Source organism: Camelus bactrianus, chromosome 35 (assembly GCF_048773025.1).
Source record: "Camelus bactrianus isolate YW-2024 breed Bactrian camel chromosome 35, ASM4877302v1, whole genome shotgun sequence".
NCBI classification, from domain to species: Eukaryota; Metazoa; Chordata; class Mammalia; order Artiodactyla; family Camelidae; genus Camelus; species Camelus bactrianus.
Window position 1 is genome coordinate 27,217,540 of NC_133573.1, and position 24,030 is coordinate 27,241,569.

Genomic DNA, 24,030 nt, shown 5'->3' on the forward strand with positions numbered 1-24,030 from the left:
TTACTTCTGTCCCTGGACTCAAAAACATTATCAAAGGCAAAAGAAGGAGAAAGAATTCAGCTGGTCTTTATCTGTGATCAAGAAAATTCTGGCAAGTTTACAAAAGCACGGACCAGAAACTACAGGGACCATGCTCACTTTTCCATCAATATTTTATCCAGCAAGATTTCAGTGAAACACCCGAAACGGCCAGATATGAAAACCCAGTGGCAATTCTGAATTAACCAGGCTGGTTCCTTTCCCTTCAAAGCTGCTAAATTGTCCCACAGAGATGCTCCCCTTTCCTACAGGCTTAAATTGTACAGCTATGGCTTAAAAAAAAAAAAAAACTAATTATTTTCTGTGCCCTGAGAAACTAAAATTGAACAACAGCCCTTATCCATCATCGTTGAGAAGGTCCTACTTTTGGGCTGTCGGTTTTGAAAATAATTCACTGCAGTCCAAGAGGGCTGCCCCTCACCCCACCTGCCTCTGGCCACCTGCCTTTATGAAATGTGACCATTTAAGACTTAACTGTTGCTCCTGGATCCTCCTGGGGAGAAGATGACATAGAAAATCGGTGCTGCAGGATTGTGACAATTAGATTATCATGGGATGATTATTATCAGCCTGGACTGTTTTTCCCTCTTTAAAAGAAATGCTCGGATAGAGCAGACTAATAGCCACTCAAGCACCAGGTTTCCCAGCCCAGCAGCTGCAAAGGGGTGGAACAAACCCATCATGCCAACCAGTAAAATAAAAGTTCTGAAGAACAAGGTTCCTGGTACGGCCCTTGGCAGCGTATTGACAGTAACGCAAATACTGCCAGGTTCAGGCTTCGTGTGAATTTATATAGAAGTTCTACAAGCTGCACTGTTCGGTTCACCCACAGGAGACAACGTTCATTAATAAAGCAAGCTAGTCATGAGACATAGGAAAACCCTGCAACAGGAGGGAAAGAACTCGATAGGTCTTCCCACTCCTCTTTCCTGCGTGAGTTGACTCACAGTTAGATATGCATCTTATGGAAGAGAGGAAGAGATATGAGGGGCGGAGTGGTCTGCTGCACATCTGCAAATGTGCAAAAGCAGAAATAGCAAACTGGAGAGACAGAGCTGGGAAGAAGGGACAGGAAATATAGAAAAGAAGAAAAAGAAAGTTCTAGGTATTCAAAAGTCAAATATATCTAAGGGCTAAAAAAAAATACATATATATATATATATATATATATATATATATATATTTTTATCCTGAATGAGTCCCAAGTGTGAATTCTATGGAACTAAAAATATAAAACCACCCAAAACAGATGAGTAAGAAAGAGCTTAACGTGTGACAGCCAATGAACTCTAGAATTAAAAGCAACTCTACTCAGACTTGTAGAGATTTCTTATGAAAGGTGAATGAAGACAAAATTATATAAAATGCAAGTGGAGCCCTCCTGTGCAATCTACCCAGGCAGAAGACACCCCAAGAAAACACCACATCACTCCCGCCCATCACCCAGACAACTACAGGATCTTAGACTTCTCTGTTCTCTCTTTCCTGCTTCACGTTTACCTTAAAAAAAAAAAAAAAAAAAAAAAAAAAAAAACCAAACAGCCCAATTATAATGGTATCATGACTTATTTTAACAAGAAGGTTTCTGTTGTTACTTTTCTTCCCTTTTTTTCTTTTCTTTTCTTTTTCTCTTTTTCCCCCCCTAAGGCCAGGTTTTGAGTGATTCAGAACATTCTTTTGTGGTGTGATCATATTCATTCTGTGCTAACACCTCCAGCCATTTTTTTTTCAAACAGTCTTGTTCTGATCCGTTCAAACATCTTGATGTTTAGGTTGGGGAAGCTGAGTTGTTGTGTATGAGTTATCTCCAGAGCTCAGATATCCGGCAGCTTTTTCCTAGGAAGTTAGCTTTGCACATGAGAGAAAGGGTGGGGGGGAGCCAAAGAGTACGGGGACGAGTCGGGGGAGGTTCTCGAAAGCTGGAGAAGTGGGCAGAGATCAGGAAGAGTAAAGCCTTGAGACCTAGGAGTGCCAAAAATTAAAGTCACATGGGCACAGCCATCCCTAGAAAGTTTTTCCTTCTTCCCAAGAGGGTGTGAAAGGTGTTGATTTGCATTAAAATCTGCTGGGGAAGACGAATATTCTTTAAAAAAGAATACAGAGAGTTTGGCAAAGCATAAATACAAAACAGAAACAGACTGATAGACATAGAATACAAACTTGTGGTTGCCAAGGGGGCGGGGGTGGGAAGGGACAGACTGGGATTTCAAAATGTAGAATAGATAAACAAGATTATACTGTATAGCACAGGGAAATATATACAAGATCTTGTGGTAGCTCACAGTGAAAAAAATGTGACAATGAAAATATATATGTTCATGTATAACTGAAAAATTGTGCTCTACACTGGAATTTGACACAACATTGTAAAATGATTATAAATCAATAAAAAAAATGTTTAAAAAAAAAGAATACAGAGGGTTTGGGGTTTTCCCCCACTCCCATCTTACAATTTGATGGATGGTACTTTATCCATTGTTAATCTGCATGGGGAAACTCCGCCCCTCCCTCAGCTTGGTGAATGTCATCACCACAAAAAGCATTTTGATCTTTTGACTGTGGTTACCGTCCTCATTTGCCAAACCTGCTTTTATTTGTCTGTTATGTAGGCTTGCTGTTCGGCCTGGCCTGAGGTTCCAAAGACAAGTTTGCAAAGGAGCCTCTCCTGCTAGTTTTCCTTATAAACGCTTGCTAGTGCCCGGTTTTCTCAAGTATTCCTTGGCGGGGGGGGGGATGTCAAGAGGGTTAAGAAGGGAAAAGAAGGGGGGCCACAGGAGGAAAGCATCACCTCACTGGCAGGATTTCGAAGGGAAAGTAAGACCAGACACTAGGGGAGACCAAGAGGCAGGAAGGAGCCACGCGATCTTCCCCACGGGAATCAACCTGTGGGGATTCCTCAACTCTTTAGACCAAGAAAGAAGAAAACCTCCATTAAATCCAACGTCTGCTGCTTGTGAAATGCAGTGAAGCGGCCCCATCCATCTTAAAGCGCTGGCCTGTGAGATGTCATCCCTGGTTCTAAGGCAGCCCTGAGACTGTCATCGCCTCCTAGGAGCCTGCTTGTACTATTTCAGGAACAAGTTCTGGATGGCACCTGGGACATTCCATCCCCGCACTAAATTCCTCCGCGAAACTGGGATTTATCAATCCACCTTAAATCAGCCAGCCGGGTCCTCTTAAAGCAATCACACTCTGTTAGCCAATACACTTACATAACCCAGAAGTCAGCACCCTTAAAAACTTGATAAGTGACTTAAGAACCATGGAGGGGAAGAGAGAAGAAAAAGAGAGAGAGAGAGAGCGTAATTTTCTGCATATCTAATTTGGGAAAAAGAAAACAAAGGTGGGAGGAAAAGACTGTCCCAAGCAAGCTGACACGATTTTGAGCTGCCCTGCCTATTTCCTGCAGAAAGCGCTCCTTCCTGAAGAGAGGAAATTAAAGACACTGAATGGACGGTGTTGGATCAGTGCTTCCCGAGGACAACTCACCAGCCTTCGCTTGGGCTTGATCAGGGGTCGGTTCTGCCCGTTCATCTTGTGGTAGAGCCCGCAGGCATTGCACAGATAGTGGCCGGTGCCATCTCGTCGCCACAGTGGGGTGGACGTCGCCCCGCAGTTCACACACTCCCTGCCTTCTAGAAACAAGATTGGACATCAGTCACTTACGGAGGGCAAGCACCCCGAGGAGCTGCAGCTGAGATCGGGAAGGAATGTTTTTGCTTTCTCTGTTTTTCCTCTCTTGGGGGAATTTTCCCACCCCAACTTCCCTTGAAGGTGCCTCCCGAGTTGAAAAGAGTTACTGTGTGGCCGGTTCAGGGCCTAACTCTTCCCCCAGCACGCCCAAGCAGAGCCCAAGGAGGAAGGCAAATTTCAACTTGACATCGTTCCCTGAGAAAATTCTGAGCCCTGGACGATGGCAAAATGAAACATTCCATTCATTTCCCGCAGAGAAAAACAGAGGTGATCCATGATCATCCCCACGTCTGCCTACACGGACTGATGAAATGATGAAGATCAGGATGGAGCAAAAGGAAAGCTTCATCAGTGGCTGGAGAGAGAAACAGATAGTAAATAGATGCCCAGATCGACCCATCGGCCAATTGATGTTTACAGCGAGGGCTTTAGGTTTCACTTCCAGGAAAACTGTTAAGTGTCCCAGGCTGGCAAGCAACAGAGGGAGGCCCAGCAGGACTCACTCATGCCCCATCACTTTTCTTCTCCCTAGAAGAGGCCCAGGTTTTCTGCAGTTTTCCAGCCACTGAGACCCCAGTCTGAAGGGTCTGAGGGGAACGCAGTGCAGTCTTTAAGGCTCGGAAGCTGGAGACGAGGAGGGAGGGAAAGGAAGGGAGGTGTTGGGAGGGGCCGAGTGAGGAGCAGACGGGGGGAGAGAGCAGTTTCGGAGGGGGAGGGAGGCCCTCGGGGTCGGCTCATTAACCGAGGCCTGCCTGCAGTTGCTCTTTTTCCAAAAAAACAAACAAACAAAATAAACAAAAAACCGGCCAGGCCGGGTTAGAGCAGCATTCACTCCAGGGGCTGAAGAGTGACCTAGACCCCACCTCCAGAGGGACCACTCCAGGAGGGAATCCCTCAAAAAAAAAAAAAAAAAAAGACCATGTTAGGACGCAGGGAGTCTGCTCAGAGTTCTTTACAACTCCTGCCGGAGGAGGAGGAGGAGGAGGATGGATGGAGCCCAGGAGAGCCTGCCCCACTCTTGGGGGACCTGATTCTCCTGGCGAGGGTGCACCAACCTCGCTGCCAACTGAGAGACACCCAGGAGGAGCCCCCACCCCTTGCAGGAGCCAGTGACCTCACTGGAGCAGGTCCCCCAAGAGGAGGAGTCTGGAAAAGGTTCCTGCTCTTTGAGGTGCCGGGAGGTGGGGGCTGGGGATGGCAGGGGAGAAAGAGAGTCCCTAATGGTGGTTTTGTTTTAAGAGATTAGTCAGCTAACCCCACACTACCAGGAGGATGGGGTGGGGGAAGAGAACGGGGCAGGATGCTCGGGAATCTTGACTCCCTACGAGGAAGACAAGGCCGGCTGGGGTTCTGGGACCTGCTCAGGGTCCAAGTACAAGGGGCGGAAGGGAATTTCCACCCCCAGCCTGTGCTTTGCTACGAGGATGGGCTCTGGGGAAGGAAACGGCTTTTGGAAATGAAGGTGGGTGTGGCCTCCTTTGACACTGAAGTCCTGCTGAGTAGTTTTTGTCCACTTGGCCTTTTCAAAAAAAGTTAAGGACTTAAGAGGTTTTCTTTTTTATTCCAAATTCCCCAAAGCTTCCTAAATTGGGGTCTACAGAAAGCCTTCCTAGAAGCCTTGCAATCATCTACCCAAAGCGTGGCCCCCGAGGGCCAGGAGCGCTGGCTAGACACCCAACAGTTTCTAGCAGGCTCTGGGCTGAATCACACCCAGACACCCTTCCTCGGGGGTCCAGCAGCCTTCGGGACGCGGCTGCGGGATGGGGGGGGGCATGGAGGAAGGAGGCAGAGTGGGTAAGGAGGGGTGGCCGCGTGCGTAGCCGGGAGGCAAGCAGGCCCTCCAGCTCGGTGTCCCCAGTGGGCACTGAGTCAGCCTCATCTGGGGACAGGGACACTGGCCTCCCCATCCTGCCAGGACAGGGGCCTCAAGCTCCGAGCCATTTTGTCCCAGACCTTTGGGGAGGTTTCCTGGCCGGCCCCAGCAGTCTGGCTGGAGCCGCCCCGCTCCTGGGCACCTGGGCTGGGGGATCTCCCCGCCTGACGTGATCAGTCTGATTTCCTTTCCTTTGTCAGGCCGTGGGGAGGATGACAGCTTCCTTTTCAGAGGGACCTTGAAAGCCAGCAACGGTCGCCTCTTCTGCAAGGCTCTGCACACTAGAGCAATTTTCTGTCTTGATTCACTCGGCAAGTTCGTGATTGCCTCGCCTGGCTTTTTCTTATTTTTTTTTTTCTCTTCTCCTTGTTGCCTCCGGTCTGTGACTTCAGCAAACAACCAATTTTCCTAACTGTCTCCTGCTTTCTTTCTCCTCGCTCACTGCCTGGTGTGAGCTGCTCAGACAGACACCTCGCTCTAGGTGACAACCACAGAGCTGGGAGGCCTCTTAACATTCAACAGTCATTTTCAAGCAACCCCTTCGCCTCTGACTGAAATCCTGAAACCGGCCTGGACAGAAGGGGCAGGAGGCTGCCAAGAAAAAGGTGGAGACAGATACCCCCGGTGGAGAGGAGGTGGGGGAGCTAAGAAATCGCCCTCTACAGGGGAAAAAAAAAAAAAAAGAGGCTTTGTCTTTTGTTTGCAAAGATCTATCCCAGCGCTGACAGCCTGGGCGTTAAAAATGCAGTAGGTGCTCTAAACCACAGTTTCAACCGTTTTCCAAAATGCGACAACCCTCTTCTCTGCGCAACTCCTTCAGGCGATTGCCAAGAAGAGGTTAAAAAACAAAAAAAAAGTAACCACGAAAACCAAGAGAATCCCCTTCTCAGGAATTCCCACCAAGTCTACCCTCTCTCTACCACCTCAAAACTTCCCCTCTGAGCCCCACGCTCCTGGAAGTCCCAGGTCCCTGGCTGCCCAGGTGTGCTCTGCTTGGGTTCTCTGACTGTGAGAAAGGAATAAGGAGTGAAAAACCAAATTTAAATCCACTCCTCTCCTTTCCACCCCCCCCACACACACCCAAAAAAACAAAATAAAAAAGTAGGTCTGGAGGTGCTCCTGGTTCTGGTTTCGGGAAACCGCAGCTCTTGCCCCCACCCCTCCCCAAATGTGCTGAGTCTCAAGGGAAGAGACAGAAAAGACCGGCTAACCCGAAGGCAGAAGGTGTGCAGGACGGAGGGGGGAGAAATCAAACGCGGAAATGAGGGCAGAGAACCAGAGGCGCTTGGAAAAGTCACTCTGTCCCCTCCCCCCACGTAAACCACCACCCCAGCCTCAGATACCACGCTCTTCCCCCCCAAACTTTTAGCCCTACCAGAAAAGAGAACTTTTTTTTTTTCAAATCCCATCCCAACCTCAAAATGCTCAGGTTGGCTTTCATGGCAATCAGCCCTCAAGCCTTGATCAACCCTGCCTTTTCTGATCCGAGCTGTACCCCACTTCTCCGGGACCCTCCACTCCCCAGGCGGGCGTGGCCCCTCTCCTGAGCCTGATCTCCCTTCCTCTTGCTTTCTCTTCGGCTCCACCAGTCAGCCTACCTCCCTCTCCCTCTGCCGACTTTCATGTACTGAACATGCAGGTCTGAGTTTTTCTGTCAGCCTAACCGCATCCGGACTCTATTATAAAGTTCCTGGCTCGGGATAAACAATGCAACTGTCGCGTGCAGCAGTCTGAAAATAATTGGATTAGCTAAAACATATCAACTAAATAGAGACAGTCCGGCCCAGGCAGTCGGAGTGAATGTCACCCTGGAAAAAAAACCCTGGAAACTGATCTCATGGTCACTGGGTGCCCAGAGCCCGCCCTCGGAAATTTTCTAAACCCCGGTTTTGCAAGCTGTTTCAAGACTGCCTGTCTCATCCCTAAAAGACAAGTGATTTCCCCTCCACTTCTGTGTATATAGAATCTCTATAGAGAGAGGGCTGGGGAAAGACAGGGGGATAGACCAGGACAGGGAACCCACCCTAAAGGAAACACGCCGATCTTCACAGAACTGTCTCGAAAACTACAGTGAAATCTCATTTCAGAGACTCCCCAACTCTCTGATCCAGCCACTTTGGTTAGAAACAAAATTGGGGGGTGAATTATTTTATTTTTAAACCAAAAAAAAATTTTTGTGTGTGGGTTTTGTCTTACTTATCACACCAAACTCTATGCCAAGAGAAAAAAACATATGCAGCTCTCTTTGAGATAGAGTGAGCTTTTCTGAGAGAGGACAGGCAAAGGAAGCAGACACACACCTGGGGAAACTTTCTCGGTCCCTCCTACCCACTGTGCCTTCAGAGCAGTCAGGAAATAGGACCTAAGATGCCTTCCTGCCCTGCCTGGGCTCCCAGCACTGGAAGATTCTGCAGGAATCCGGCCCTCTCCATTTCGGATTTTCATTGCACTGTTTGCCCAGGGCAGAGCCCACCTCTGTCTCCCAGAAGTCAGGATGGCAGCCCCCTTTTCTACGCAAAGAATAGGGGTGCTGCTTCTGCCAGGGTCCCGCCCCCGACGAAAAATATACACACACTTTATTTATACATGTCTGTGTCAAGGGCCATTCCCTCTTGACTGGGTGACCCACTCTGAGCTAAGCAGAGAGGCGCAGTCAGGACGCAGAGGCCGGGGGGTCGCAGGAGGGACCTGTGTTTGTTTGGGTTTCAGGAGGTTTCGTTTTAGCATTAAACACTAAAGATTTATCCCCTCGCCTTCCATGTGGTCTTGGAAACTGACTAAAGGTTACCGCCAACACCCAGAAGTCCCCTGGCCGGGACAGGCCGGGGGTTTGTTTTTGTTTGTCTTTTTCCTTTCCCAGCTCTTGGGAAGGTGGAGGGGGGTGTGTGCTTGAAAATCAGCTCCCATTTGCCCTCTGCTCTGAAGACTGGAAGAAGGTGAGACACACCTCACTCTTTCCGCACCAGAAAAATGGGCAGAAATCAAATCTCCGAGGGGTCTGGAACACCACCAGCCCCGGGGAGGGGCGGGACTGCGCGTTTAGGTCCCTGCCCGGGATTTCGGAGCAAGGGGTGGGGGAGGGGAAAGGTCTCCGGGGGAGAGAAGGCGCCTACCTGTGCTGGATCTCGCTTTGGGCCTCGACTTGCATCCGAAGCCGGTGGGGGAGCCCCCCAGCAGGCTGCTGGGCGGGAAGAGTCCGGAGCTGTACTCGGGGACGTAGGGCGGGTAGGTGGTGATGGGGTGGTGGGCCGACGCCGCCGCCCCGCCCAGGGCGGTCATGCCGCCGCGGGAGTGCGCCGACTCCAGCTTCATGCTGTCGGGCAGCGGCACCTGGTACTTGATGCACTCCTTCTCGTCCTGGCGGGCCGAGCCGGCCGAGCCCGGGGTGGACAGCGACGGGTCCGGGGAGACGTCCTTCGGCGGGGTGGGCGGGAAGGTGAAGAGGTGCGGGCTGGAGTGGCCCGCAGACAGGGAGGAGGACGAGGCCGGCGGGTAGACCGACAGGGGCCCCGGGGAGCCATGGTGGATGGACGTCTTGGAGAAGGGGCCGAGGTTCCAGGGCGAGGCGGTGTGGTGGCTGCCCAGGGCCTTGCCGCCGTCCAGCCAGGGCAGGGATCCGTGCAGCAGAGGCGGACGGCACACCTGGCTCCCTGCGAGGAAAGGGGGAGGGGGCAGGAGAGAGACAGGCGGGTGAGAGCAGCTCCAACGCCCCTCTGACATCTGGGGAGCCTCACCCCCACCCCAGCCTCCCGGCAGGACAGTCCCAACATCCACCGGACCAGGGCACAGGCCCACTGTCCCTCCTCTGGGCGCCCTCGGCCAGCAAAAGCACCCTTCACCCCTGCCTCCCACACAAATGTCCCACCAAATCCAGGGAATTAAGGGCCTGTGTCTGACATCCAAGAGGTGCTGCCATGGCGTGGAGATGGCCCCTGACTTCTTTGGCCTCTCCAGATACACTTTCTAAATCACAGCCCCGAGGTCCCTCTCTAGAACCTGACTTGATTGATTGGTTCCCTCCAATGGCTCAGAGGCCCCCATCCCAGACCTAATCCCAGGCAGCCTGATAAGAGAGTGGGCCTTGAATGATGGGGCCTGAAGGGGTGAGCCTGGCCGCACAACCGCTTAAAACCAGGAAAATACGCAGAGCCTGGAGAGAGGCCCAGCAGAGGTACCCACTCCCCAGGCCCCGTGCAGACAGGAGAGGGCTTGGAGAGGGAAGAGGAGGGCATTTTACATGGAAGTAGCCCTCTTTCAGCACTGGTTCCTAATTGGCAAGGCCTGAAATGGGATTTGCAGGGAAATTCATTGCTCAGGCTGTCGGAGAAAGTTTCCAAGGCTAGACCCTGGGGTGACAGTTTTGTCTGCCTTTCTCACCCTCCCAAATCCTACTGGAAACAAAACAAAACAAAACAAAACAGGCCCATTTGCACCCCCCAGCTGTGATTCCACTAGCGCAGTATGTGAATTTTCACCTGAGCCCCGAGACACAAAATTCCAGTGTCTGCATCTACTTCACTCTCACACACGGAGTAAATTTCACCTTCATTGTAAATACAGAGTTTTCACGTAGTCGTGGACGAGTCCAGACGCCCTGAGAAGGGTGCAGTTTAAACTGCAAGTGCACATGCCCACACTTAATGATCTTTTAATCCGGTCCCTGCCTCAGCATTTGACATTCTATTTAATCATTAAGAACAATACTGAAACTAAAATCTTAAGAGAGAGGAAGGGGAGGGGAGTTGAGGTGAAAGGAGAGTTCTCTGAACGCCAAGGGTCAAGATTCACATTATGCAGGAAGTAGTATAGTAAATAATACCAAGGCTGCAACACCGCATTTCCACTTAACTGCTGATCTACACAGAACAAGGGCAAAGAGCGCCCCATCCGCAGAAACAATGGTTTTTAACCTGGTGACAGCAGGGCGGAGGACGCCTGCTGCCGGAGGGGCTCTGCCATCGGGCCCAAGCCCGGGATCTAAGGAGGGGAACTGGGTAGATAGACCACAACTTCACATTTCCTCTGCCTGCCGTGTCGCTCCCGTTTCTTCTTTGGGGACACACAGCTGGAAAGCGTTAGAGCTTTTTCCCCCTCAGCTATACGGGGCAGCCAGGTTTCTCTCTAACATTTCAGAACTCTCCTAAACTTCTTAAGGTGAAAGAGAAAGTTAGAAGACAAGACAAGCACCCAGGCATCGCTCCCCCCATAAAAAGAAACCCTGGTGGATCCTAAACCATTTCTCGGAGCTTCCTGGGGCTGCTGTAGGCCGGAGGAGAGCGCGAAGCTAGACTTATGGGGAGCAGGCAAGGAGGTAACCACAAAGCATAGACGCAAGAAAATTCTGTGCAGCCGGGAATCTAGGAAACCCCAAATGTCTCAAACTTAAGACGGTTGTCTTTCTACCAAAACCCCATCAAGCAACAGACTTCCCTTCCTCAGAGCCAAGAGGCAGGAGATTCGCCTAGGAACCAAATGCATCAGCTTAGGGGAAAGATCAAAAAACAAGGATGGGAATAAATACGTTTCTCGGGCCTTTCTGGAAATGTGCCGGATTTGAAATGTACCGAAGCACGCTGGCTGAAGCCCCCGAGAGAGAGCTACGGGATAACTGGGGAAGTGAAGCTCCTAGAAAGAACCAAGCCCGAGCCAGGTTTGGACGGCGGCCGGATGCCTGACCCGGGGAGCGCTGGCCGGAGGAGGCAGAGGCTCGGCTCCCCGCGCCCGGGACCTCCGAGGTCCCCGAACCTGCAGCCGCGCGGGGAGCGACGCCTGCAGCGCCGCTCCCGCCAGGTGAGCTCCAGGCCCCAGAGACAGCAGCCGCGGAGAAATGCCTGCTGCGACTGTTTTTAAAAACACACTCTCGCGACGATCGAGACGCCTTCCTCGCCCATTTCCGGGCCCCAACTTTTTTTTTTTTTTTAATGTATAAGTAACGGCACTTGGGGGCTTTGGCTGGGTCTCCCCATCCCCCTGGTCCCTCCCTGCCTCCCCGACCCGGGAAAGCGGGAAAGGCTGGGCGGGGGTCCCCGCACCCGGGGCGGACTCACCGTGGTGGGTCGGAGGGTACCTCTGCACGGTGGCCCTCACCGAGTTTCCGTAGTAGGACGGGACGTGGTTGGCTTGACCGTCGATGTTAAAAAGTACATCCACCTCCTCGGGCAAGGGGTACTGCGCCGGGTCCATGTAGGAGTGGCCGAGGCCCGGGTGGTGCGTGTCCGGGTGCTGCCCATTGAGGACCGCGGGGTGGTGGTGGCTCACCCAGCGCGGCTGGTCCGCCGTCACCTCCATGGCCCCGGCTGCGCTCGCGCCCTCTCGCCGGGCCCGGAACCCGCGCGCGGAGAGGGAGGGCGGTCGGGCTGGGAGGTAGGGGGAACTCCGAGGCTCTGCAGGTGCTCCTGCCGTCAGAGAGGCGGTGGTCGTTTAAAGATTTTTCAGTGGGGGAATGGGAACGCTGGGAAGGAAAGGTGAGCTAATGAGATTTTTCTTAAAAAAAAAAAAATAGGGGTAGTTGAGCAAAGAGAAGAAGAGGAAGAAAAATGAAATTCCAAAAATTAGGGACGGAGGATAAAAGAGGACCAAATTGTAAAAGGGGGGCGAGGACTGGCTGGAATTCTGCAAGTAAGGCTCCTCTGCACTTGGGGCTCCTCGGCAGCTCCAAGACTGAGATTCTCCTGGGTCACCTGCAAAAGAGAGAAGGGGAGACAGGATGAGGTCCTAAGTACTTAGCACCTGAGCCTATGAAGTGGCACCACCTCCCCTCCAGCCGCCCGGCCCCGCGCCCGCGCCCCCGGGACACGCACACACGCGCGTACATGCGCACATCTCCTCCTGAGCTAGGAAAATCCGGACGCAGCCGGGGAGGGAGGATTCCCGAGTACATCCCGAGCAGCCTGGCTCTCCCGGGCGCTCGGGACTGACTGAGCGGTTCCAACTTGGACGACAACTCCCTCCCTCCGGGGACACAGGTCCCAGGACCTACTTTCCAGCCTCTGGAAACTCTCCAAAAGAGGAGGGTTGAGCTTTCAATGTTTTAAAGTCTTCCCAAATGAAAAGAGAAAACAAATCAAACTTTAAAAAAAAAAAAGAGTGGCCAGTACCAACCTGGGTAGCGAGGAGCAAAGAGGAGGAGGAGGCGTGTGACCTGGGAGAGCAGAAACTGCTCGGTCAGATTGCGTGGCTCGCTCTGTCTCGCGCTCACTCCGTCTCTCTCTCTCTCTTTTCCTCTCTCTCTCTCTCTCTCTCTCTCTCTGTCTCCCTCTCTCAGTATTTTTTTTTTTACAGGGAATGCATTCTTTCTGAAAGTATCAAGACGGCGCCAGGCAGCTCAGTGTTCGCAGACAGCTGTGGCGCGACGGAACTTAAGGAGGTTCTAGTGTCATCCGCGCCGACGGGGGAGGAGCCTGGCGCTGGCGAGGAGGGGACAGGATCACCAGCACAAGGAAACTGCAACCCAAACCGGCTCAGGACTTCACCGCAACCCCCCACCCCGCACCCCCGCCTCTCCTCCCGCCCCTCCACTGACCGGAAAGGGGCGCCGCGGAGGGCGGCCCGGGCGGAGGGGCCGCAGGGTGGGTGGGTAAGGCGCGCCAGGGTTTGGGGCGGAGGGGGCGGGCTGGAGGGAATTCGCGCTCTGGCCCTTTAAATGTGGCTCCCGCTCCTGCCAATTCATTCCGGCTCGCTGGATTATTCCGTGCCGGGGAAACCGGCCTGCCCCATTCATAAAGTTTATTTCTACAGGCGGCCTTTCTTTTTCAGACTTTTTAAACGAGCATTTTTTTGTGTTCAGTCCAGGGTAGTTTACTGATGTGGGATCTCTGTGCAAGCAAAAGTGATCAGAAGGGGAAAAACTGTAATGTCAAAGTACTTGGAGATGTGCCTCTCCCGAGAATTGCCTAAGAGATTGAGGAATTGGGGGGAAAAAAAGTGCCTTTGATTGACATGTCCGCGTTACTTTGGTGGTCGTGGATAAGATTCGCCCAGCCTCCTGCGTTAACAAGCTTCTCGAATGAATGTTTCAGCTGTTGCAGCTGTCCATTCCAGACCTAGTATTTGTAATCAATGTGTGCTTTTGACTTGAGTGACAACAGTGATGGATAAAAAGGAGAGGAGCGAGAGAGTCTCAACACCCCAAGCACGATAAGAGTGTTTGGAGAGAAAGCACTCGGGTCTTCACTCGGGTCTTCACTCCAGTTACCCAACTTTTTCCCTTCTCCCCTCCCGGGGCCCCACTTACTCAGCTCTCGGCGTTTTTCCCCAGTTCCCTCTTCCGACCCCCACCCCGGCCGCCGGGCAGGACAGCGGCGACCTCCTCCGGGCCCCGCAGCTCGCAGGACTCGCTGGGTCCAGCCCTGCAGCCCCAGGGGGAGGGAGCGAGGATCCAAGTTGCCAAGGCGAGGGGGCGGGGCGCACGGGGTGGGGCCGGGAAAAGGCCAATCAGCGAGCGAAGCTGCGGCCGCGCCGCGATTGGCCGGCCCCAAGGGCTCCAACCTCCCCGGCCTCTCTCGGTGCTTTGAGCCACTGCATCCCCTAGCGGCGCTCAGGCTCCTGCAGCCGCCCAGCCCCAAAACGCAGCCCGAGTGAGCAAGGGTCAGGCGGGAAGAGAAGGCTCAGGTTCCACCCGCGGCTCACCCTAGGGCAGTATGTGCGAGGAGAGCCCGTGAGTTCTCCCGCAGGCTTTCCCGCGGACGGTACTAAGAGCTCGATTTGGGGTTTGAGTTGAATTGAAGACGTTATCCCTCTTCGCTTCTCTATCCCATTAAATTCCCTACAAATACAAAAAAAAAAAAAAAAAAAAAAAAAAAAAGACAGATACCTTCCCTAGAAGTAAGTTCTGGAGGATTCCTTTCATGCAGTGAAGGAAAAGCTCAATATTCAGGCTTAATTTGGTGTGTGCTGATGGCCTATTTTAATATGCAGTCCTTGTAGAAAGACTAATACACTGTATTTGGGGGAAGTAGTGGGAAAGCGTGGGTCCTCCCGACTTGGAATTGGAGCTTCTCTTGACTCTCCGTCTTCTTAAATCTGACGACTGTTAGAAATCAGGGTTGAGTGTCTAGGTAGGGAACGGGAAGAAAATCCCTGAATTACCGCCCCCCCAAGTTTCTCCTGAGCCCACTTAGTCCCCGTTTATTAGGGCGGCCCAGTAAAAGAGCATCGATTTTCCTTCATTCTGACCATGTCTCTCTAGGGCCAGTCAAGCTGCCAGCCTCTCCTCCTGCTCACGGCGCTCTCCAAACCTTTTTTAATTATTTAGTTTCTAACATTCACCGGAAACCGACTCCATAAACAAGAACAGGCGAACGAATACACATTTTTGCTAAAAGTCCCGAGATTAAGATTAAGGATGGCAGCAGAGGCGGAAAAAAAAAAAGTGAAAAGCGCTTCTTCGCCCGTCAGTCCAGGACCAGGAGGCGTGAGCCGTTCAAAGCTACGCGGAAAATCCCAAACGTAGCTCTTTGGTTTTCTACGCCGAGACTTGGAAGCCTAGGAAATAAAAGGGAGCCATCCTCGGAGAGAGAAGCTGCTGACGCCAGGAGTTGAGAATGTTAACGTGTGAGAGACTAAGACCGATTTTAAAAGACAAAGAAAATTTCTATGAGGAGGCCTTCCGGTGTAGCGGCTTCTCTCCGATAACGCACAGAACTTGGAGGGGAGGCGTTATTCATTTTAATTAAATCACTAGCACCAAGGCGGGCCACACTGTGCAGGAGAGCCATCCCCCACCCTTGGAAAAATAAAAGATTTGGAAGGCCCCTCTTGGTCTGGGTGGTTTGAGACTGGCAGAGAGGGGTGAGGGGCTGCAGCTGGATGCCCGGTGTAATGGAGCCAGCCTGTAGGGGGTATTTAACATTTAATTCCCAGCCGGTCCGCCCCTGTTCCCGGACTGACAGTGGGTAATTGGGAAAGAGGACGTTGCTCTTTTGATGGCCCGCGCCGGCCAGTCTCGCCGACGCCACACTGGGTTTGACGTCACGGGCCCAGCCCCAGAGCCAGAAGCACAGAGCAGGGGGGGAGGGAAAAAGAGGGGAGGGGGATACCAGGGAGGGAGGGCCGAGGTCGGCCCCAGGACCCAAGGGGAAGGAAGGGGGAAGGGAGCCAGGCCAGGGAGAGGCTGCGGCGCGTGGCCTGAGGCGGAGAGCCGGGCTGCGGGGGTCTGGGCCAGGCCAGGCGCCGGCCTGACCCGCCTTGCCGGCAAATGCAGGCCGGGCTTTCTCCTCCGAGGGCGGGCGGGGGAGGGGTGGGGGCTCGAGGCCCGGTGAAGGGGGGACAAAGGTGGTCCTGATTCCCCCTCTGCCTTAGCCCGCAAAGCTAATTCTGGCCTCCTGCGGAGACACCTCTGCGGCCTCCTGCAGACCTGAAGGCCCCCTGCCTAGGACCCCGGCCCGGTCCAGGTCTAGTGAGTCCCCACTCCTCCCCAGGAGCGGCCGGCGGAGCTCCGCTGGAGGAAGCGAGACGGAGACCTAGGAGGATGCTGCCGCTGCCGCCGCAGCCGCCGCCGCCGCCGCCGCCGCTGCAGGGCCCCGGGCTCCCGCAGGGCGCGAGGCCTCCCTCACCAGGGTAAGGGGCTGGCCAATGTCTGGATGCCTGGGACCCTGGGGGCAAACATCCCGGAGCCGAGCAGGCGACAGCGCAGCCACCGCCCTTCCCCACCCCCACTCCACCCCCCACCGGAGCCGGGTCCTGAGGCCGAGTGTGGGGCGGCGGGAGCCGGTTGGCCTATCTGAAACGCCAGGCCTCGAGGCGGCTGCTTCAGGCGTCAAGTTGAGCGGGCTGTGTGTGCCCTCTTGGGGAAAGGGTAAGAAATGGAGCCTTACTTTCTCTCCCGGTTTGGGGTAAGCTGCGACCCACACACACACCCCCAAACACATGCCCCCCTGTTAAGGTCCCTCCCACCCGCCCTCCCGGGAGCTCAGAGACTCTCCTCAGATGAACGTGGGGAACCCAGTCCCGCAAAGGAACCGGAGCCCGCTGCGCAGAGGGGAGGAGCGTGCCCCTAGAGATCGAAGATCCACGAGGCCAGCGTCACCCACCCGAGCCTGGGGACGGGCGCGTCCAGGCGAGCTCCGCGGGGCCGAGGTGCCGGGAGAAGCGGCCCCGGGCGCCCGCGCGCTGCCCTCCGAGGGTAACCAGAAAAGCCGAGCCTCGGGTCGAAGTCATAAAGTTACTAATCCCGCGCAGGGGGAGTGAGCGTGCCTCGGGCCGCCTGGGGCGGTCATTTGAGCGTGTTTACTTAAGGACTTTGCAAGCGGAGCGCGCGCGAAATAGTCGGATTTCCAGCGAGGCAGCAAATATTTGCAGGCGGGAGAAAGAAGCGGAGCCGGGCCGCGCCGCCGCGTCCCTCCCCCCGGAGCCGCGGCGCCGGCCTGGGCGGACCCGGCCGCGCCGTTAAAGACAGAAATGAAGCCGGGAACCTGCGGGGCTGGGGGCGGGGAGGGCGCAGAGCCACAGCAAAGGCCAGAAACTGGAGCGCGGCCCCGAGGCCCTGGCGAGCTGGGGCTGGGGGAGGAGAAGTCCCTTCCCATTCCAGCTCGATCAATCTTCCTTGGCTGCGATCGGTCAATAAAAATGGTGTGAATCGGCCGCGGTCGCCGTGCGTCTGGGGGAGGAAGTGGAGGCCAGAGGTGCCGAGGCCGGCGCCGGCGCCCCGCACAAGCCCGGTTCGCGCCCGTGGCGGTCTGCAAGCCTCAGGCCGGCGGCCAGTTCGTCGCCGGGAGCCGAACGCGGCCCGGCGGGGCCTTTAATTGGGTGTCTCCATTTTTATAGTGGCCATTGTTGGAGCAATTAGCGAGAGACAATAAGCGCCAAGAGGCGTTTAATTCGATTCTGTGCGCCGGCTGCGGCCAGGACCAGGGCTCTCTGGAAAAAGTGGCTGGCCCAGGAGGGACGCTCTGGTTCAGTGCCGGCGCCCTTGCCGGTTTTGTCTTGGGTTTGGGAGTTCTCAAGGGGCAAGTTGAAAGCCGAGTGAGAGCAACCAGGTCCTGGTCCTGGTCCTGGACTGGGGAAACCCGTCTTGGGCCTCGTTAGCCCTGCGGGGCGTCCCCGGAACCTCCGCGCCTGCGGGCGGCACGCGTCCGAGCTGTTGCCACCGCGAGGTCCCTGTTAAAGGGAGAAAAGCAGAGAGGACAGGGACGTGGAAACCGGCTTCCTTCCTCCTTCGCCCTGGGTCCCCCACCTCGATCGCCCGAACTGCGTTCCAATTTCCTTCCCCATTGGGGGAGGAGGGGCAAACGAGATAACCCCCTTCTGGCGCGTACCACACCTCCCTCTCCACTCAGCCAGCCTCCCTACCCCCTCCTCTGCCTGGGCCCTCGGATTAGGTTACCGTGGCCGGGCGAGGATTTTTACTGGATACGAGAATAGCACAGGTAAAGCTGTATAAACAGCTCGCCGGCTGCCGGGCGGGAGGGTTACGCCGGGGACACGGCCCAAGGCGCCACCGCCAGGCCCCGGCAGCGCGAGCGAAACGGCGGGGGAGCCCTCTCGGGCGCGGCACCCCGGGACAGCGCAGGTTAAACACATATTATATTGTATTATATCTCCGTAGTTCCCACCCAAGAGTCCTTCTTTCCCGTATGAGCTGAAATGCAGGAGGTGGAGAGCGAACTCAAAAAAGGTGATGGGAAAGAAGGAGGCAGTGAGCAGTGCTGACTGTTCACTTCAAACGAAATATAAGCGAGCAGGGAACTGGTCGGGGGAGGAGGGCGGACGCAGAATAAAGAGGACTTCAAAATTCACTGGCAAAGGAAAGATGCTAGAGGTGGGAACGGCAAGGGGGAAACCCGAAGGAACTCAGGCGAAAAGCGCTCCCCGCACGCGCACCGCTCTTCCCGGTTCCCACCCACCCAGGCCTAGGGTCAACCTGCCCTGGAAAATAAACTGAGGCAGCGCTTTGGGGGTGGTATGTGGTTTGATTTACTTTTTTTTTCTTTTTTTGCTTATTCATCTATCACCGTTTAAAACTCGGAAGGAAACCCGCCCGGGCCAGGAGGAGCGGCGAGAGATGTCGGAGGGGAGACGCGCTCCGAAATCACCCCCTCCCAACCCGCCCCCACCGACAGGCTGGGCCCTCCAGCTTCGAGGGATCCTGGCCCTCCCTCGGCTGCTCCCCTCTTCTTCCCGTAGAGAAAAACCCTGATCGTAGCGAGATAAAAATTGGGTAGGTAGGGGTGTAGCGGAAAGTGGGAGGGGAGAGGGAGAGGACAGGGGATTTCTGTTTTCGAGTTTAACAATGCACTTGTCAGAGGGGTTGGCCATGGGGGAGCCCCGGGGTTGGGGAGGAGAGAAAGATTTCCCCTTGGGGGTGAGTCGAATGGAATGCGAGTCACCCAGGAGGAAGGGGGCACCTCCGAGCTCTCCCTCCTTCCTGGGTTTGGGGGTTTGGGGGACAGGTGGGAGCCACAAGAGAGAGGAGGGGACGGAGGTGCTCCAGCGGTCGGCGCGGCGTCTCCGCGGCCACAGGCCGCCTGTCCAGCCCCAGCGGCACCACTGACTTAGGAAGCGACCGCCGGCCCCTAGACCCAGGCTCAGGTCCCAGGGGTCCTCAGGCCTTACTGCTGAAGCCTCCGGGACTCCCAGGGAGGAGAGCGGCCACCGCAGGCAGGAGAGGGGTCAGTCGTGCGGGATTCACCCACGTGAAATCGAGGCCCTCGCATTTTTCGGGCGAGGAGGGCTGCATGCGGGGCACCCGCTCCAGTGTCTCCCAGCCCCCTGGCGACCGAGGTTTATCGCCCGCAGGCTCGCGGCTACCCATCTCCAGAGCCCCTGCCTGGCCCCAGCCCCGAGCCCCAGCGCTCACCGGCGCACTCTCCTCCCGCCACTTCATTTCGGCATTTCAGGGGCAGGAGGGCGGGCTTTCTCTTAAGGCTTTTGTATTTTTACTTCTCTAGATTAGCCTGGGTGTGATTGTTGCTGGAAAGCCGACTGAGCTTCGAGGGCAGGGGACTTCACAACAGGGAGAGGGAAATGGGAGAAGGTAATTCCGTCCAGATCAGGAGACAAGTAGAAGCGAGCTTCTGAAAGTATGAATTAATTGTTCGTGTCTTCCCTTGGATAGGGTGGAGATCGCACAGTAAAATCTGGATCTGCTCATCCTTCACCCTTCCCGCCATCTGGGATTGCACCCCGCCGTCTCTCCCCGCCAGGCCCTGGCTCGCGCTCAGCCCTCCGCTGCCTGCCACCTCGCGGACCCCAAGCAATTTGTTACATAAAACAGAACAGCCGCCACCCACGTGTGCCTGCAGACCCGCAGCGACGGACACCCAGGAGACCTCCGCTCACGCGCCTTGGGCAACGTGTTTTTCTGGTCCAACCACCGCACACACACTCCCACCACCACCACCTCTAGTCCCCGCTGCCCAGCGGCCAGAAGTGAAAAGTGGGGTACGGACTCTAGATCTGGGGCTTTCTTGGCCCACCCGCTGCGGTTGGTAAACCGCTCTCCAATTACTCTCGCCATTAAGAAAAAGAGACGATCAGAAATATTTGGTCCGTGCACAATGACGTACCACGAAAGGAATGCACTTTTATGTGTGAAAGGGCTTGGACGCGGAGACCACACCTGAGCACAGTCCAGAAATGGTTAGAATAACCAGCTGCCAGAGAACACTGGGCCTTTGGACTCTGTCTCCACAGTCTTGTCAGGATCCCTAATTCTCTGACACCTCCCGCGGTTTTCGGCACAAATTGCCTTAACTTCCAGAAGAGTGGTTTTCATCCACCCGGCTCCCACGTACCGCCCCCCTCCCCAGGCCGTTCTGGGTGGCCCTGTGCTCCTCGGCATCCCGCAGAGATGCTCCACCAATGTGGGCCCAGGGCCCCCACTCTCCTCCTTTCACTGCACCCCCAACTCACCCCCGTCTCCTATATCGTTTGCAAAAATGCAGGATGGAAATATCAAATAAAGCAAAATGCAGCTTCCCCAGTCTCCTGGCTTTTGGCGGGAAAAACCACCTCCAGCCCTGATTCCCTGGGACTGATGGAGGTATCTTGTGTAGAATGGAGGGTGGGCCTGTAGGGTGTGGGGCTTCTGTAGGGAGGCCACTCACCCTGATCCTCAGACGCCGGCTGGCTTCTCCAGCCAGGAACCTTAGGAAGCTGGGAGCTGGGCCTCCCGGAATCAATATGGGAGCCCCTAAGACCCTGCACCCACCTGGGTCCTAGTGTGCATGACCTGGACCCCATACCCCAACCCAGATTCCAATGGGCAAAAAACAACTCCTTTCCTCAGAATCACACATTTGAAAGGTTTAATGGTAAGCCGCTTCCCACGGCCCGGCCATTGGGCCCTGCAAGCATCTCACACCCAGACTACCTGCCTGGCTGGGACCCCCGGCCCCCTGCCACAAGATCAACAGCCCCCACACACCTTTCCTGCCCCAACCACTAAGGGATGGAAGGGCTGCAAATGCTACTTTATTGTCATTTGTCCCTTTAAAGTTCTTCATCTCCACCCACAACCCCAGTGCCTTGGTGAATGTGGGTGACGGGGAAGAGAAAAGGACAGGGAAACTGGGAACCAAGCAGAGGGGAGACCCTGTGGGTTAGACTCCTTTCCATCCCCTGCCCTGGACGGAATCACCCGTGTCCTCTTCCTCAAGCACCCTGGGGTATCTGAGAGGAAGGAAAGGTGGGTAAAAGCCACTCTACTGCTCAGATTCACTCAACTTCCCTTGCATTTTAACATTATCTGTCTTTGTTAGGAACTGCCTCTGATTGAGTGACTTCTTGGAGATCTGTTGGTTCAATGTCCCAGGGAGAAAGTAGGATTCTTGGCCCCTCTGCCCTTCCCACTCCCCAGGACCCTGGGCACCCTCTTTCTGAGGCTGTGGTTTTCTCACCCACCTTAGGGTGCTCCTGGAAGCAAAGTGCCTGCCAGCCACCAGCTCCCCAGGGGATGCCAGAAGCCCCCACACCTGGGCTCCGACTTGCAGCACACAGCACACAGCTGTTTCTTTAATTAGATGCAGAGACAATGAGCCTAAACACACACTTGGAGGCGGTGGGAAATACACATGAAATTGACACTGGACCCGGCAGCCACCTTGGAGGGAAGGCTGAGCTGCTCCTTCAGAATAGGTTCTTTTCCCCAACCCTCTGCCCTCTCTGAAGTGGAAAACGTGTCTTTGGCCCTTCCCGAGCATTCCCACCATCTCTTACGTTTCTGTTTAGTTTTTCCTTCACATGCCTAGTTCTACTGGCTCTTTCCTCCAAACAAGGACATACACACATGCACACACCATGCTCGTCCAAGGTCATTGCAGAAAGCCGAAGATTTCCAGTGACCAGAAAGAACAACAAGGACTGGGGTCTAGTTCACTTTCTTCCAGGGGCAGCTGTTCCTTTGGAGTGGAGACCTCTTCTTAATTCTCTCCACGTGGAACAGGAAAAGCCAGTGCAGAGTGAGAGAGAGAAGATTGCCATATTCACTGACCTGGGTAGCCTGCTCCCGCCGGCCAGCTGTTTTATATTTTTTCCTGACTTGCCGGAGATCAGAAGGCAGAAATGACAGGCAGACTTAGCCACTGCGGTCGCCGCTGCGGTCCTCACCGCCTCAGCTGCTTACGGCATCTCACGCCGGCTTCCAGCGAGAAGTAAAACCTGGGTGATGTGCATCCTTCCTAGGAACCCCCTCCCCCCCCCCCCCCCCCCCCCCCCCCCCCGCCTTCTGCTCACTGTAGAAAGCAGAGCTCTTCCGGGTTGCGAAGAGGGAAAGGGAGGGAGGGAGGAAGACTGAGGGAGGAATGAATTTCACCCCCTTTTGCAAACAGGCAAACCACACGTCAGGAGTGTGTGACACTGGCAGATTTGGGGGAATGGGGGAAGACTGCCTGAAATGAGACCAGCCCCTGGCGCCCACAAAGCCCACTGTCTCAGGCAGGGCTGGAATTAACATTGTAAATGTCACGGGTCATGTTGACTGGGTCATTAGCTACTGTAGATAGAAAAGCTTTTCCAGAGTTTTCCTTCCATTTTTGAAGGAAGTAGGGACCTGGTGGGAGCATCCAGAGTACAATTCGTGGCCCCAGGGCTCCCTTTCTCCTTTCTGACTGTTCTCGTTTCTGTATATGCAGATACTTCAAAAATGACTGCACTCTACCCTCAGGCACCTTCAGCCACAGCTGGCCCCCGAAAGTTAGGAGAAGCAGGATGACCAGTGGCTGGGCTCTGGGCTTGCTTACTACTCTTTGGTCCTCCTCCTGACTGCAGTAAACACATTTGGAGGTAAGGACATATGTGCACACACTAAGTAAAGGTTTGGAGAGGGGCTTTCTAGGGGTCCAAATTCCTTTCAAGAAGACTTCTAGGGGAAATTAACCTTCTAGGGGAGTGAGATAAGGGAGCAAGAATCAGAGGTCACTCTGAAGATAAAATGTCAGGAGGAAAATGATCCTGTTGTTCTACCCGCCAGGCCCAGCTAACTCCAGTCCTTCCTTTGAAGCCCCCCTCTCCGGTACCGTCCCTACTTCTACTGGTGGGAGATCAAAATAACCCACGGAGGGAATCTGTCATGAATAAATTTCTGCAAGAGTAAAATGAAACTCCATCAACATTGGGGTAGAAAGGTCAGCGTCCATTTGTTTTGACAGGTAGGGCTTTCCCTCCACAATATTTATACAGTAAGAATATGGAGACTGACTTTCAAAATAAATCTTTGGGGAGAAATAAAACAAAATGTGTCCATTGCTGGGCCAGGAAGTCAAGAAGTGTCTTGGGCTTGGAAGCAGTTGGATCGGAAGGGGTGGTCCCATTTGACAGTGCCAAGTGTTCAGTGGTGGCTCTTCTATGGGGGGGGGGACCAGGCCATTGGTCAGCAGGGTCAGAATGAGTGGAACAGAGGAGGGGCAGTGAGGTGAGGAGGGCAGCTGGGGAGGGTAATGGAGTGCGGAGCCTGGGGTCTGGAGAGCAGGTACCCAGCGACGCCCAGGCAGCCAGTGTCCCATTCGGGGGTGGGCTGTTGCTCCCTTCTTGGAACTCGGCCTGCAGCCACTTAAAGCCCCTAGACTCAGACACTACACCGACGGGTTTGGGTCCCTCTCCAGCCCCTCTGAGATCTAGGTTTAAGATGTTCCAGCCGAGAATGTGCGGAGAGGAGCTTGTCTTTTGCCAACTGGCCAGGAGAAGAAAAGGGGGTCTCCCTGCCACTGAGAAGGCCCCACAGTCCACCTGGCGTCACAACTCAGCCCCTCCTCCGCCCTGCTGCCCTCTCCCTCCTGCCTTCCACCACCAAGTGGCAGAGCCAAGTTCTTTGGCGCCAGGGCGCAGAGCCGGCAGGCGTTTCGAGGACGCAGGGGATAGGGTCATGCTTTTGACAGGTTTCCCCCAACCTGTTGTCCTGGCGCATGTCAGGGGGCTGTGGGTTGGACCGAGGGATTCCGGAGGCCTTTAGGGTCCCCAGGCCACCTCGTTCCTCCTTGAGCGCTGCCTCG

The 24,030-nt window shown here is 54.7% G+C and overlaps 1 protein-coding gene and 1 long non-coding RNA gene across 5 annotated transcripts in view; one reads left to right on the forward strand and one right to left on the reverse strand.

Annotated features, from left to right (window-relative positions):
* Positions 1-22,190, reverse strand: part of GATA3 (GATA binding protein 3) — a 29,446-nt gene extending 7,256 nt beyond the window's left edge. The window contains exons 1-4 of one of the 4 annotated variants that reach the window (XM_074357980.1): positions 22,035-22,190; positions 11,653-12,285; positions 8,719-9,255; positions 3,529-3,674 (exon numbers count right to left, since the gene is read on the reverse strand). In XM_074357980.1, the coding sequence (XP_074214081.1) occupies positions 3,529-3,674; positions 8,719-9,255; positions 11,653-11,893 (924 nt within the window). In that variant the 5' untranslated portion in view covers positions 11,894-12,285; positions 22,035-22,190. Of the gene's footprint in view, positions 1-3,528; positions 3,675-8,718; positions 9,256-11,652; positions 12,286-12,706; positions 13,068-13,838; positions 13,967-22,034 lie in introns of those variants that run through there. The other 3 variants (XM_074357981.1, XM_074357982.1, XM_010961722.3) reach the window with 3 other exon arrangements.
* Positions 16,169-20,521, forward strand: LOC123618865 (uncharacterized). The gene is made up of 2 exons (XR_006727344.2): positions 16,169-18,761; positions 19,659-20,521. It is a non-coding gene; the product is annotated as an uncharacterized LOC123618865 (long non-coding RNA).
* Positions 22,191-24,030: the final 1,840 nt, after the last annotated feature.